Raw genomic sequence first — 14,823 nt, 5'->3', positions numbered from 1 at the left:
AGAATTTCTTCTTGGAGCGTGTATAGCCCAGCATGTGGACTAAACATAGCATCCACGATTTAGGACAGCGGCCTCACATCCCAGTGCAAAACACTCAACAGTTAATCCAAATAGACTGCTTGCTTTCAGCATGTGTAGATTATTACCTGTTCACTCGTCCCTCTCTACACAGATAGAATTTTATTAGTCATAAACATTATTTTTGAGCTGGAATAAACCCTATAAACCAGCTCGTTCCTTTGACAAACGAAGCACTTAAGCCCAGAGGGCTCGAGGGCCGGGCCAAGGTCTCACCTGGTTCAATTTCACACCCACCCTCTGGCCTCCGGCCTAAGGGAGTTGGGGAGACAAGACAGCGACTTCCATTTTCTGTCCCATCAACCAGCATCTCCTGAAACCACGTACTCCATCGCTGGCACTCATCTGCACCAGGATTCACAATTTTAGATGCACTTTTTAAAAGCAGTGAAGCCTGCTGACTTGCTCCAGCCTCTGAGCATAAGCAGTCTGGGGAGTTAAAACACGCGGGACTACAAAGAAAAAAACCCTGTGGAACCGTCTCAATGCGCCTGCTCTGGCTGTTCAGGGCCGGTCCTGGCAGGTGCTTACAACATCAACTGTGAAAGGGAACACCTCCAGACAAACCATTTTCTTCTCATTACTATCAAAGTGACTAGATTTATGATAAACTACAACAAAAAACAAACAAACAAAAACTTTCCCATTTTTTCCTGGAAAACCAATGACTACCTGAAGTAATTGAAGAAAAGACTCTTGAAAAAGTAAATAATCTGAATGTCCCAGAGCGGTGCAATCCTAATCTTTAAAATGTGCTGGGGGCACTACGAACCCCACGTGTCACCAGAAAAACATGTCAACAATCTGCACGTCTTACTGAGGATAGAAAAGCAGCCTGTGGTGACACGAAGTTTAGGAAATGAAACGTCCATGAAGCGTGTTTCTATTTTTAATTTTTTTGCTTTGATAAATCAATTGCTTCACAAAAATCCCTTTGAAAGACAACAATCCAAGAAAACATATGGTTACAGTATTCACACTTTAAAGATTGTCAGTCCATGGACAAACATGACTCAACAGGAAGATCGCTGGGTGATTTCTGTCACCACCTGCCAGAGACGGACCGTCCGCACCCTCTGGGGAGGTTTGAGGGTGTCTAAAGAGAACAGCGCCCCCACGCCCTCTCACACAGGGAAGGATCGGGTCAGCTGACAGGTGACACAGAGATGACCCCTGGGACCCTCTGGGGCACGGTTTTAGCGACATTGCTCTGTGCTCTGTGAGCTGGCTGCTGCCTCTGCTCACTTCACTCTGCACACTGGGCAAATACTTACATTCATTTTACCCTCTGGAACCAAACACTGAAAGCTGAGCTAGTCCGTCAGCTGGAGCTTGTCTGGGCTCCAGCAGAGCCCGTCCGGACCTCTGTATGACAGCTGAGCAGCCGGGATAACAACATGCTTCATCTGGGTCTCAAAGCACATTCAAAAGTATCCTTCATAAGGAAGGATTTCACAGGAGCAAAGTCAGGATCGAATCTGTTCACTGAAAATGAAAGCTCAGCGGGGTTGTCCGAGGGCTGGAAAATGGGGTCTACAGAGGCAAACTGAACACAAATATGCCGGGCAGTGGTTTTGTAAATGGAAACGGCTCTCCGTGTCGATGCTGTTCAGAAGCACCTTAGCCAGTCACGGGAAGACGTGAAAGGAGCCTCAGGCTACGTCCACACATGGGCCCTCTCTCTAAGTGACCTTTACCCTGTTCCTCTGGATGTGGTGAGTAAGAACTGAGGGCTCAAGAAAACTGACCTCAGCTGGAGAGAGTGACGCTGTGTCGCTGGGCATGGAAGGTGGAACCCAGGCTGGCGTGGCTGGTCGAACCCGACACAGCCCGGTCTCCAAACCGACATGGTTTGCACAGCACTCAGCCAACCACCTCCGCCCCAGCGAAGGTGACTGCTGGTGGGGGCACGAAGCAAGGACCCGAGCACGAGTCCACTCCGAGTGCTTTCACTGAGCCAAGCGCAAGGGCCCCGTGGCTGAGATGGGCAGAGGAAGCGGGTGCGGGCAGCAGGGGAGAAGGAGGCGGCTGCTGGCTTCCACAGGGCCTCGTCTTAACAAGTCCAACAACATCAGAATTTAAGTGAAGTTAAAATGATCTTGGAAACTTGTGTAGACTTGACTTAAAATATTGAAAACTCTTTATAAATAAGGAAAGCAATACCTGCTTAAAAATGTTATTCTCTCCCCAGAAAGAGTTGACAAGTTTTTCTTTTAAAGCTCATGAAATTTTTTAAAAGAAATTTCTATGTATTTCTTGCTGCCTTCTAAGTTATCTAGGAAGTACTCTCCTATGATTTACTTAAATTAATAAATTTTAGAGAAAAAGTCAGTTCCAGAAAAAAATCTGCCCTAGCTCAAAATATCCCTCAGTGTAACCCTGGTCCATAAACAATCGCTAGTGCTGGACCTCAAGAGCTGACGATCTTCCCAACCGCAAAACCATCCCTCGGAAACGCCTGAGTTTTGGGCATCCCACTGAAGATTGTGTAAAGACTTTCTCTGTGAAACCAGGGGCCTGTGTTCTGAGAAAAAGCCCACTTGCAAGTAAAACAAACACAAAACAAACCAAGGCAAACAAAACCCAGTCTACTCTTCTGGTTCATCCTGTCCCCAGAAACGGAAGTCCTGAAATTATTCCAACTCTCCTATGACCAAGCCAGAGGGTAGGGCTCTGGAAATTCCTAAGCAACAACGTACAAGGAGAAAACATCGACACCAGGGCCAATAGCAAGCGTGCGAGAGCCGATGGCAGGGAAGTCTGCCATCGCGCCGTCATCACGGCCCAGTCCATCTTTGTCACTGCATGAACATCTGTGAATCATGTAACAAAGCTGAGTGTGTGTTATTCACCCGAGCTCTGAGCCAATGGGATGGAGGACATTTTATATTAGTTTATAATAAACATTCTATGCGTAACATATGGCTAACTAAAAATTCTAGAGCAATACACAGCTAACATGGTATAGTAACCATTTAACTGTAGTCAAATTTAAATTAGACTGAAATGTGTATGGTAACAGCTTTCAACTGATTCCTGGCGACCATGTCACTTAACGTCCCTAAGTCCTATGTAGCAAATACCTTTAGATATATGTTCAGATCAAGTGTAAACTACAATCTGAGCATTTACATATAAATTAAAATTTGAAGATAATTTCATTACATAGCTTTTTCTTTTACAGTAGTAAATGTCAATTACTACCCTAGGATAGCAGAGAACCATGGACTGCTAGCTAACTTTGGGCAGGTTCATTAAATTTGGTCAATTCAGCACACTCCAAATGGAAATGGTAAGCATGTATTGTTTCTTCTCTAGAAATCTCATCCTCAATATAGTCATAATCCAATTCATAACGAATTTATAAAAATAGCTTTTTATCCAATAATTCCAGCAAGGTAAAAATAGGAGATTCTTTTTATATATAGCAAACGAAACAGGCTCACGGAATATGAGAGAACTTAAGCATATTGGAATCGCGTACATTCACCACGAGGTCACACTCAGTTTATTGTCATGTGTTGCCATCCACCTCACACTGGCAGCGTTAAGGTGCAGATGCTTCTTTCAAAGCCATGAGCCACACAGTAAAGCAGCCCACTGAGACCTGCTGTGACCACCGAACTAAATGAAAACTGCATGATTTCTTAGAAAATGGCAGCACTAGTCCTTAATCTAATCAGGGGTTCACAGGGGTGTTTGTCGTTCATCACATTTTTAGCGTTAAACCTTTAAAGAACTTCCTTAAAAATCCACATACACACACACACACACACAACGCACACACACACACATACATACACACACACTTGAAAGAAGTCGCTGCACCAGCAAAGACGCTCTTGAAGCCGACTATGAAATACAAAAGTGCACTCTTCTATATCTACATATAAAACATATTAGAAATAAAACTGTGTAAAATGTTTGCTGTGCAAACTATAAACAGTCAGGCCGTCCGCCCAGGTCCTGGCGCCCGGCCCCTACTGCAGGGAGTCGCTGTTCTCCAGGACCAGCCCGCCGATGTGGGTGGGCGCCAGCGCAGCCCCGCCATCCCCCGTGCTGTCCACAGACTCATCCTCGCTCTGCTCCGCCATCATGACCTGCTGTACTGCCAGGGTGGCCCCATCTGAGGACAGAGACTGGAGGCTGTCCACATTCATGCTCACAGGCGTGGTGATCGTCACAACAGCTCCTGCGGGGGGCAGGACACGGGTGGTCACTCTTCAGCTTAGCGCTGGCAGGGGAACACATTTATTACTCAGCTGGGTGCTGTCTGCTTGTGTGACCTCATGCCCAGACCCCCGTGTGTTTCTGGGATGCTCGACAGGAAACTGCCTCTAGAATCGGCCTCAGACCTTGCTTGGCTCATAAACTCAGGCTACAGCAGGCCTCTGGGGGTCAGGACTATAAAGAAGCCAGGCGCCCAGGGCGGACAGTGAGTGCTACAAGGAGAACGAGAGGCCCAAGAGCACAGGAAAGAGGCTGACAAGACGGATCTAGACGGGCAAACGGGACAAGGAAAACAAGTCAAGGCAAGGACAAGCACGAAAAGGAAAAAGAAAGCAAACCTGTGAGGGCCAAGGCCTGCCTGTCCCCCAGGCCAAGGGCAGAGGAGCGGAGACAACCCAGGGGCCTACGGGTGGCAGGGAGGAGGGATGCTGAGCCATGGAATGCTCTGCTGCTATTAAACACAACCCAGCAGACCTCAGGTGCTCGCCTGCAAGATCTCCAGGTGTACCAACAAGCGATGAAAGCAAGAGGAGACAGTACGATACGCTATATTGGTCCTGGGGGAAAACTTCTAAAGAGATGCGCTCATTCTTGTCTACGCAGAGCATCTGATCCCACATGCACTGGAAGCACACACAGGAAACTGGGAATAAGGACTGTCTCTGGACAAGAGTAGACGCCAGAGGGAGGACAGGTTCACTGTTCACTGGCTGGTCCTGTTTGAACTTCTTCCTCGATAGACAAGTATTGATTTTCCAAGCAGGGAGGGAGGGAGAGAAATAATACCTTTCTAACTAATTCTTGGATTAAAAGAGAAAACAAACCCTGAAAAATAGAAATTAGTTAAATACGAATGTGAGACCACTACATATCAAAACCCAAATGATGGAGCCGCAGCTTTAAATGCACATAACACAACTTAAGAGAGGTGAGATGGAAACAAAAGAAGCGCGACTCACAGCCCACTGTGAGGACCCACCCGACCCCAGACCAGCGCGGCTGTGGCCGCCTTGAGCCCTGTGCAGAGGACGGACAGTGCGGGTGGGCAGGAGACGACGGCGGCCAGGAAGAACCACCGGAAAGATCAGAGCTCACCCTGCCAGACAGGAAACAGCTCGAATGCACGGGGCACCGGGTGGAGCCCCAGCCTGGGGCAGAGCACTGAGGGACCGTGGAACAAGGACAGTCTCAGAAGGAAGGCACACAGGAATGAGACTGTCCCGGGTAACCGAACTGCTGGACAGAGCTCCAACACAAAAGCACCCCCAACAAGGCAAAACCCACAACGTCTGGCCCCCAGGCAGAGCTGACAAGGCCTGCCAACAGCCAGGAAAACAACCCACAGTGAGGAGAAGACACTGGCGACAGAAACCGACCCAGAACTGATGGGGCTTGGAGTCAGCAGAGGAGGACATCAAAACACTCACTGCAACTGTTTTCTATGTTCAAAACCTAAGTAGACCCATGAAAGATGAACGACTACGTGGAACTGCTAGAGATGAAGACTGCACTGTCTAATAGGAAAAATCCACTGGATGGGATTAGTGGGAGGTCCAACATTGCAGAAGAAAAGCTCAGTGAAGCTGAAGGACGGAAATAGAAACTAGCCAAATGAAATAAAGGAAAAGAATCCAGAAAGAAAGATGACAAGGCATCCGTGACCATGTGAGTTTAATGACCCAAGAGGGACAGCTGGAGTCCCTGCAGGGGCGGGTGGGGGTGGGAAATACGTTTGAAGAAATAACGGCCCCAAAGTTTCCCAACCTCATTACAGTACACTGCTGAGTGAAAAAAAGGAAGAAGGAGATGATAATGCCATTTATATACACTTAAAAATACACGTGCACAGAACCCTGCAAGATTTGGAGAACTCACGGAAACAGAAAGATGCTTATTACACACATCAGAAGGATGCTGACAAGGCGAGAGGGGCAGGGCCAACGGGAACCAGCAAAGTGAGGCGAGGGCTGCAGGGTCCACACAGGCTGAGACGGGCACAAGGCCAAGGGGTGAGAACATGACTCAGTGCTGTGCACCGAAGCCCGAGGGAGAAGGAAGACAAAAAGGGAACAAGGCACAGCATTCACCGTCCAGTTGCGTCTTGAGACGGAGGTGACATTTCACCCATGTTGTGTATCTTCTCGGTCCCCAGTGCCACACCGTCAACAGCTCTGCACCCCCCCTTAACGAGCATCCAGAGGGGGCTTCTGCAGACAGGGCCTTCCTCACGTTTCAGTGCAAAAACAGACCACTGCATACGGTTCCCCAGACCCAGAGCTCACGGGGAGCCACGGTCATCCAGCCCCTTCGCTCTCACGTTCGCCACCACCTGCCCTGTGCCCCTGACCTCGTGGCCCTGGCCCCACGGCCGCTGTCCGTACCTTCCGACATGGTGAGTTCACTCGGTGGCGGCTGTGCAGCGCCGGACGCAATGGAGTCGGGCCAAAACCTCTGAACCGGTCTGTTCTGAGCAGTTTTTTTCTTCGTTTTCGGAGTTTCTGAACAACTAGAATCCAACATTGGCTGAAGAATTCGTCTTCTGGCATTGATGAACCTGAGCATTGACGTGGACAAAGGAAAAACTTACATCAAAATGGCCGTTTTAAAGACCTTCTGCAGGGGCGACAAGTCCTTCCAGTAAACAGGCTGCTTCACAAACCACCCCCAAGCAATCAGGATAACTCATATTCTCTATTACAAATATTTAAGAGTAATGACAAGCATACTGTGTGAATATCCAGAAAAACAGGGTAGGCTGCTTTTAAAATGACTCGTCTGAGTCAAGACCAGCTTGGCTGTGGCCCTTTTCTTCACTTTAACTCATTTACTCCAGGTCTGTGAACGATATCCGGGCCGACACTGATGAGACTGTTGAGGGTGCGAGTTTGACGTCATTTTCTCTAAGGAGGAGAAGGTTAAAGCAGCAGAGCTGTCGGGCCTGCAGGCTCGTCACACCCGAGGCCTCGCAGCCCTGTCTCCATCTCAAAGCCCCGCTCGGCCGGGCCGCAGTGTGGACAGACGGCCCGAGTGTGGGCAGATGCCCCCAGCATGGACAGATGGCCCGAGCATGGACAGATGCCCTGAGAGTGGACAGATGGCCTGAGCATGGACAGACACCCAGGCCTTGAAGCACATGGCTGTGGACTGCTGTCTCGGGCCACCACAAATTAGGGCTCTGAGGTCAGAGTTTCAACTCTTTAAAAGACTATTCCCAACGACGAGCTATGTCTTAGACAGCTGAAGTCACTGGTCATTAAACTGTCCTAGACACGTGGCTAGCACAAGGACAAAATCCCCAACAGACTTCAGCTGCGTTTAGAGACCAGGCACTGACTCGGTGCCCTGGCCCCACGTAGAGAGCACAAAGTACACGGCCACGAGGCGTGCAGGATGCAGCCTCCCATCAATAAAGACAGTAGTAATCTGAAAAGATGTAGAGAGAAAAGCCTGCTTTCCTCAATCTCCACCCTCCCAGAACCCGAGTTTGGCCTGCACATGTGGGACAGCAGGGGAGGGAGAGCCCAGGAGGCAGCCTGGGTCCCGTCTTTTTCCCCCGCAGTCTCTGGAGCACCCAGAAGATGCCTAATGCACATGCTCCCTGTTCCTGTCCATCTACACCCCTCGGCCACACGGCCACCACACACCTGTGATAGAAGTGAAATGACAGCCATTCTGGAAAGCACCCACCACAGCAGAGGCTGTGCAGATGCACACAATGTCCCTGACCAATCCAGAAACAGCTAGACCACCCAGCCCAAGGCGCTTTTTCTGTCTTCTTTTCCCTGGGGTATGAGCGACAAGGTAGTTAAGCTCTTGAGAGAATATACTTGAAAGCTTTAAATTTTTGTTAACACTATCTAAAAAGATTTAACAGGAAATAATTCAAATAGTGTGGTGTATTATTCCTACTTAAAAATAATGGCCCAAATGCAAGATAACAGAAGCATTTAATGCAACACCACGCATATCTCCCGCACATATAATTGCATAAGTTGGGAGATTTTATCATTTATATTGGAACTTACCTGACTTTCAAGTTTACACTTTAACAGTTAAAATAAAAAGATAACAATGTTTACAAGTGGTAGAACTTGTGCTGTCTTTTCTTTTATGCACGCCAACTTTATCAAGCTGAAATAGTTTCCAACACCTGAACAGTAAGTCAACCAAAATGAGACAAATGACTAACAAACAAGATCTAAGTGTCCCCTAGACCCTAACGCCATGTAGTAAGGTGAACAGCTCTCATTTAAGGGGACGCACAGGGGCCCACCGTAACCTGTGACACCAGAGCGAGAACAGGATGGTTCCTCTATAAAGTAACTGTCACCCCGGGCGTCTCCCTCTTAGGACCCCAAGTCCTGCTGTAGCACAAGACCATATAGAGACGGAAGGCCGAAGGACTGCCTCCCTCAGTTACAGCTGAACAAAGTGACACAGGGGTTCACAAGGTGGCAGAGCTGCAGGGGGCCACCAGAGATCAGGACACCTCAACTGGCCATCCACCAATCAAAGCTCATCCGCGAAAATGTCACATCTTTGAATGAATGTGGGGGTTTGGGGGTAGTAATGCAACAGAGAAAGGCATTTCTAATCGGGAAGCAGGAAGTAGGCAAAATGTCCATAGTGGAAGTATAGATCATTAAAAATGCTGAAAGTGTGCGCTGATTTATTTGCAAGTATCCTGCCACCAATTCCAGCGCTATGGTAACAAAGGATTCCTAGTTAAAAGAACTCATATTTTCAACCAAATTGTACTATGTATTCATGTCAGCATTGCCAGGTGCTCCCTTGTGCTGACAGCACAGTCTCAGAAAGGGGCACTCTTACCAGTTGTTGACCTGGAGTAGTGTCAAATTTGTCTGAGCAGCTATCTGCTTTTTCTCATCTTCTGTCGGGTACGGATGCTAAAAATACAAAGAAGGGTTACCATGAACTTCAGTCTTTAAAAAGGAACTCAAGACTACCTAGGGAAAGTAGAAGCACGCAAATCATCATTAGTAAAAAACTGTTAGGTGTCAATAGTGATTTTAGCTAAAACCTAACTTTAGTCTTCTAACTTTTTTTAGAAATGCCCCAAACAGAATGAAGCATTTCTCCCAGCTGCCCTGGTCAAAGCACGGGCAGAGGAGTGGCGAGACAGAGACTGAGCGTTCAAGGGTGAGGACCATGGTGACACCGCCACTGAGGCAGCTGCCCACCCAGGGGCCACTCTGTGCTGGGCCAGGTGCTGTTCTAAGCACCTGATGCCATCGACAGTTTCTGTATCAACTTCACTGAGGTATAATTTATGAACCATAAACTGCATCCATTTAAAGTGGATAAATGCTTGAGTTTTCACCCATGAAACCTCTGCCAGCAAGACAGACCACGTGTATCATCCCTGTACATTCTATAGTCATTCACCAATTCCTCACAAACACCTTCTGAGACAGACAGGGTCATCACCTTAGTTTACAGCAGAGGAAACAGGTGGGAGACTTCAGACACTCCCCCCATCCCACAGCTGGATCAACAGAGGCGGCAGGAAGGGGCTAGGCAGGCAGCTCCAGGCCCAGCACATTCAGGGGACAGACTTCTACCTTGGTCACTGCGAGGATACACGCACACTGGGATGCACTGAGGTCATCTACAGCTCTCCAAGAACAAACCTCTGCTAGGTTAACATGTGCTGCCAGTAAAGAACTGGACCAAGGGCTGGGGATGGGAGTGTCTGTTATATGACTCTTTCTTCTACATATGATTAGAACATTTCACTTTAAAAAAAATGGAATTAAACCAGAAGTAATTATCAAAATTCACAGAAGTACCAAAGGAAAATGATTTCTATCTACAGTAATAAACAATTTCTCCAAGACTGATTACCATCCACATTTGAAACCAATAAGACATTTACTCGAAAATCTATATGCACAGAAGCCCCTTACTTTGGACCGACTGGGACCCCACAGAGTGAATGGCACCAACAGGGTAAGGAAGTGGGAGTTTACTTTGGCTTTTACTTTACGTGAACTCTCAGTATCTGCTGGAAGAGTCACTGTACATCTGGTGATGATGGAACAGCATCGGACTGATCTGAGCAGCAGACTATTAGTTTCCTGAAACTGATACCAATTCAATTTGATTCTACGGACGAGCATACGGCCCTGAGTTGGAGGTTATGGAAACATAAATGTTGTTCTTGCCCTTTAAAACCTCATGAAATAAAAAGGGGGCAGGAAACCTAAGTACATAAATGAGAGGAAAAAAGGTAGTAAGTGCTGTCATAGTGTTAGGAAAACCACAAGGAGAGGACAGTGTTTCAAAGAAATAAGGGCAGAGAGATAGAAAGTGGTTCATATGACAAAAAATGGCATTTTAGTTGAACCTATGAGCAGGGGTTATTGTTTTAGAAATTATTAAAACATTCAGAGAAACTTACAAGGAAAATACCCAATCCCACCACTTATTTGTTTGTATTCTAATCATTATATTACAGATAGAGTTATTGGTTGTAATAATCAGTATACACAGAAATACGTATGCTCCACTTTTCACTTACTACCATTTACTGGAAGCTTCCTGGTGCTTACAGCTCTCATTTATCAGGGTAACCAGTTGTATAATATTCCATCAAATTGATATGTCCTAATTCACACACCGACTCATTTCCAATTAGTATGATGACCACCACTGTACCATCTTATCCACAAAACTTTTCATTTTCTAGTGAATCTTTTTAGGATACATGTCTACACATGGTCATACCACCCAAAGATAGCACCGTTTTTCCTCCCTACATGTCCTGCTGTGTCCTGTGGTGGGAACGGCTCAGCAGAGACCAGAGCCCCAGAGCAACAGAGAAGAGAGGAGCTGAGGGTCCTAGTGCTCAGGGAGGGGCAGCTGGGGCTCCTCGGGGCTTCCCTCTGGGAAAGGGAGAGGGTCCCCCCTCCCTAGAACTGCTCAGCAACATCACGTGCCAGTTCAAAGCCAGGAGCCAGTCGCTCCCTCAGACCCCCGTCCCTCAGCAAAGGAGCCTGACTCCAGTTAGAAGAAAAGGGGGCTGCCCAACAGTGACAAGGGCTAACCTCCCAGTGGGACATGAGACGACCAAGACCAGGTGCTGGTCTCAGGGTTCCCAGTCAGGGCAAGGATGGAGACAGGTGACAAATGCAGGTCTCCGGCCCAGGTGGCAGGTGCCTCCAGAAGGGTGACAGACACCTCTGCTGAGCCACACCGGCACTGGGATGGAGATGGTGAGGAAATGGGTGCAGCCGAAGACACTAGGGTGATGACGGCACGAAGCACAGGGGCAGGTCCAGGCTGACCCCCACAGCTCTTAGGAGCAGCCTGGTGGCCTGGGCCATGCACACTCCAGAGAACCCTGAGCGCAGGATGGAAGTGCCTGGCTGAAAGGCTGGGTCATGAGCCACCAGGCAGCTTTCTGCCAGACCTCCTGGACTCCTGCACTCCCGACTACACAAGTGGCCTCTGCCTCTGCGCCCGAACACCCTGGTGGGCTCTCCTCCCCTGCACGGACACGGCTGTAAGGGCAGGGACGTCCACTTTCCCACCCTGTCCCACCACGAGCTCCTGGTCATTCTGACCCTGGCTGCCAAACCGGGGTGTCGCTCCTGAAAGCTGCTCTGGGTCACTCGTCTCTCCCAAGCCCAGCAGTGTGAGGACAGGGGCCTCAACCAGCTAACGAGTGAGTCCTGCCATGACATCCATTGGCAAGCATGTGCTTCCTACGATAGGACGTCTTCACAGAGAAGACACGGCCACGAGCCAAGGAGGACAGGTGGTGCACGGACACAATGCGGAGGAGTCGGCACTGCCTGCTGGCCAGCTCTGCTGACCTTGCTGTCGACAGGCTCAACTGTACATCTCCACCTTTGACCTCATCACATCTCCCTGTCAAATCCAATACATAAAACTGCCATTTTCCAGGGTTTTGCCCAAATGCCTCTTTTCTCTGCCCACTTCTCTAACTAACCTCACCTCACCGGTCATCGTGCATGGGTACCTTCTCTCAGGCGCACATATACAGTCAATAGGAGCTGAACTTATTCCCTTTCCACCAGGGGGACCTCTCGTTTATTTTAAGTTTCTTGAAGCGATGTCCTCCACTTTTTGGTAACTCTCTCTTCTGTCCCATGCTCAACCCATTATGGACAGTCAACGAAACACTGATACTTAAAACCAGGTCTATTAGCCCATACAAGTAAATGTTTTCTAGGAAATAAGCCAGAAGGAAAGGCTCTCTGAGGGTCTTGCTGACGGCGAGGCCACCCCATTCTTACCCCTATGTGCTGGAAGAGCCACGACCTCATCACATTGGTAGCGTGCTTCGGCAGAACTCCCCTCTTATTCTTAGATGAGCCATCATCTTGATGCAAGATGCTTAGATCTTGGTTTAACTGTAACTGGAGCTTTTAAACAATTGAAAAACAATGTTAGAAAGCATAGAAATTATGACATATCCAAGCAGCTTATGAATGCAGATGGAGAAAATAACCAAGGATGCTATGGATAAAGGACTTATTTCAGTAAAGGCATATGCTCAGTATGGGCTAATTTTTTGAGGATATGGCTCCCTCCACATTATCACTGTCTACACTATGTCTCAACTACACAGAGGCCCCTGGTCTAGTGAGGCAGACAGGATGGCTGCTGAGAAGGCCTTCGAGTCGTTTACTCTGCACACAGGCGAATCCCACTTTCCTCTGGTCCACCACCTGCTCTCATCTGGCACCCTCTACTAATGGACATGATTACACCTGATTTCCTAGCCTAAAAGAGATTTCAAACAACCAGTGAGAACGGACAGGGAAGCTGAAAGTGCCACAGACGAGGAGGTCATGCCCATTGAAGAGAGGGGAAAGAAACAAACACACAATGTGCAGACTAAGGCACCACAAAGCAACAGGGTGACGGCCTCAGCAGCCACTTAAGACAGTGCCTCCCTCACCCCTGAGAAAGCATGAAACACATCCTGTCCATCCATTTCAAGAGGCCAGGACGTGCGGAGCGTTTCTTGGACAAGTGTCTTTCACATGAAGGTGAGAAAAGCGCTGATGTGAACGAGGCCGTGCTTCAGGCCCGGCACGCGTCCCAGGTGCAGCGTCTCGCCCCAGTGGGCCTGCAGAGACGGGGTCACCAGTGTCCACCACTCAGACCAGGGGAGGACACAAGCACAGGCACATGAGGGACATCTCTGCTGTTCTCACGCTTTAACTCAGGGTTCACATATGACTCTATAAATAAATGAACGTCAACTTCTGTAGGTCAATCTCGGTATGGCCTACTCATAGACACAGTTAAAGGATTTTCTGCACTTCCTCTAGATTTACATCATTTTGGATAGATTCTTTTTTCTTTTTTTTTTTGAAGATTTTATTTTTTTTTCCTTTTTCTCTCCAAAGCCCCCCCCAGTACATAGTTGTATATTCTTCGTTGTGGGTCCTTCCAGCTGCGGCATGTGGGATGCCGCCTCAGCGTGGTTTGACGAGCAGTGCCATGTCCGCGCCCAGGATTTGAACCAACGAAACACTGCAGCGGAGCGCACGAACTTAACCACTCAGCCACGGGGCCAGTCCCTCTTTTTTCTTTTTTTAAAGACCGGCACCTGAACCAACATCTGTTGCCAATCTTCCTTTTTTTCTTCTCCTTCTTCTCCCCGAAGCCCCCCAGTATATAGTTATATATTCTAGTTGTAGGTCCTTCTGGCTCTGCTATGTGGGATGCCACATCAGCGTGGCTTGATGAGTGGTGTTAGGTCTGTGCCCAGGATCTGAGTAAAACCCTGGGCCACTGAAGTGGAGCATGTGAACTTAACCACTGAGCCATGGGGCTGGCCCCGGACAGATTCTTAAAAGGCCTGAACACCCACCTCTAAACAGACAGGATTTATGACTTAAAGGAGACAGTAAGACCACTAACTATATCCATAATTTCTTAAAACTCAAGATTATTACTAAGGGCATAATTGTTTTTTGGAATGTATTTGTTTATTTGTTAAAGGACTGAAAGCAAAAGGTATTAAGCACCGCCTGTACACTCAGGTTTGTGTGTACAGGAAAAAGAATGGAAAATGAACTTTTAAAACTAGTTTTAAAGCACCAGGCCCAAAATTTAGCTTGCCTGCCTTATCTGTCTCAATTCAATATATGATCTTCCCCATGAAATCTGACATGTGCTTCAGTGCTGCTTTTTTTGTGCAGGGTTAAAGCAGATGTGGGCTCAGAAATAGACAAAGTGACAGCTGGCTGCGTGGCTCGCCTTCACGGATGCCGCCAAGGGGACCTGGGACATGCCAACTAAGCCGCGAGAGGAAAGCAAGCTGAGGGCCGAGAGATGACCCACTGGCACCGGCTGGACTCGAGCCCAGCCTGGCCTGGACAAGGCAGGGGGATTCAGAAGCCTAGGAAACTGGCTGGAAGTCCGTTTAAGAAGCACTGAGCTCTCCAGACAACACCCCTCCCCCATCATTCTCTGCAGATGACCCACCTGCCTCCACCTCTGCAGGAGACTCTG

The 14,823-nt window shown here is 48.3% G+C and overlaps 1 protein-coding gene across 8 annotated transcripts in view; it reads right to left on the bottom strand.

Moving 5' to 3' along the window:
- Positions 1 to 964: 964 nt before the first annotated feature.
- Positions 965 to 14,823, bottom strand: part of PKNOX1 (PBX/knotted 1 homeobox 1) — a 60,726-nt gene continuing 46,867 nt past the window's right edge. For all 8 annotated transcript variants that reach the window (XM_070597323.1, XM_070597329.1, XM_070597327.1 and 5 more), the window contains 4 exons: positions 12,591 to 12,719; positions 9,139 to 9,215; positions 6,690 to 6,862; positions 965 to 4,270 (listed from right to left, as the gene is read on the bottom strand). In XM_070597323.1, the coding sequence (XP_070453424.1) occupies positions 4,059 to 4,270; positions 6,690 to 6,862; positions 9,139 to 9,215; positions 12,591 to 12,719 (591 nt within the window). In that variant the 3' untranslated portion in view covers positions 965 to 4,058. The remainder of the gene's footprint in view (positions 4,271 to 6,689; positions 6,863 to 9,138; positions 9,216 to 12,590; positions 12,720 to 14,823) is intronic.

Source organism: Equus przewalskii, chromosome 27, assembly GCF_037783145.1.
Source record: "Equus przewalskii isolate Varuska chromosome 27, EquPr2, whole genome shotgun sequence".
Classification (NCBI taxonomy): domain Eukaryota; kingdom Metazoa; phylum Chordata; class Mammalia; order Perissodactyla; family Equidae; genus Equus; species Equus przewalskii.
This window is presented reverse-complemented; position numbering and strand designations above follow the sequence as displayed.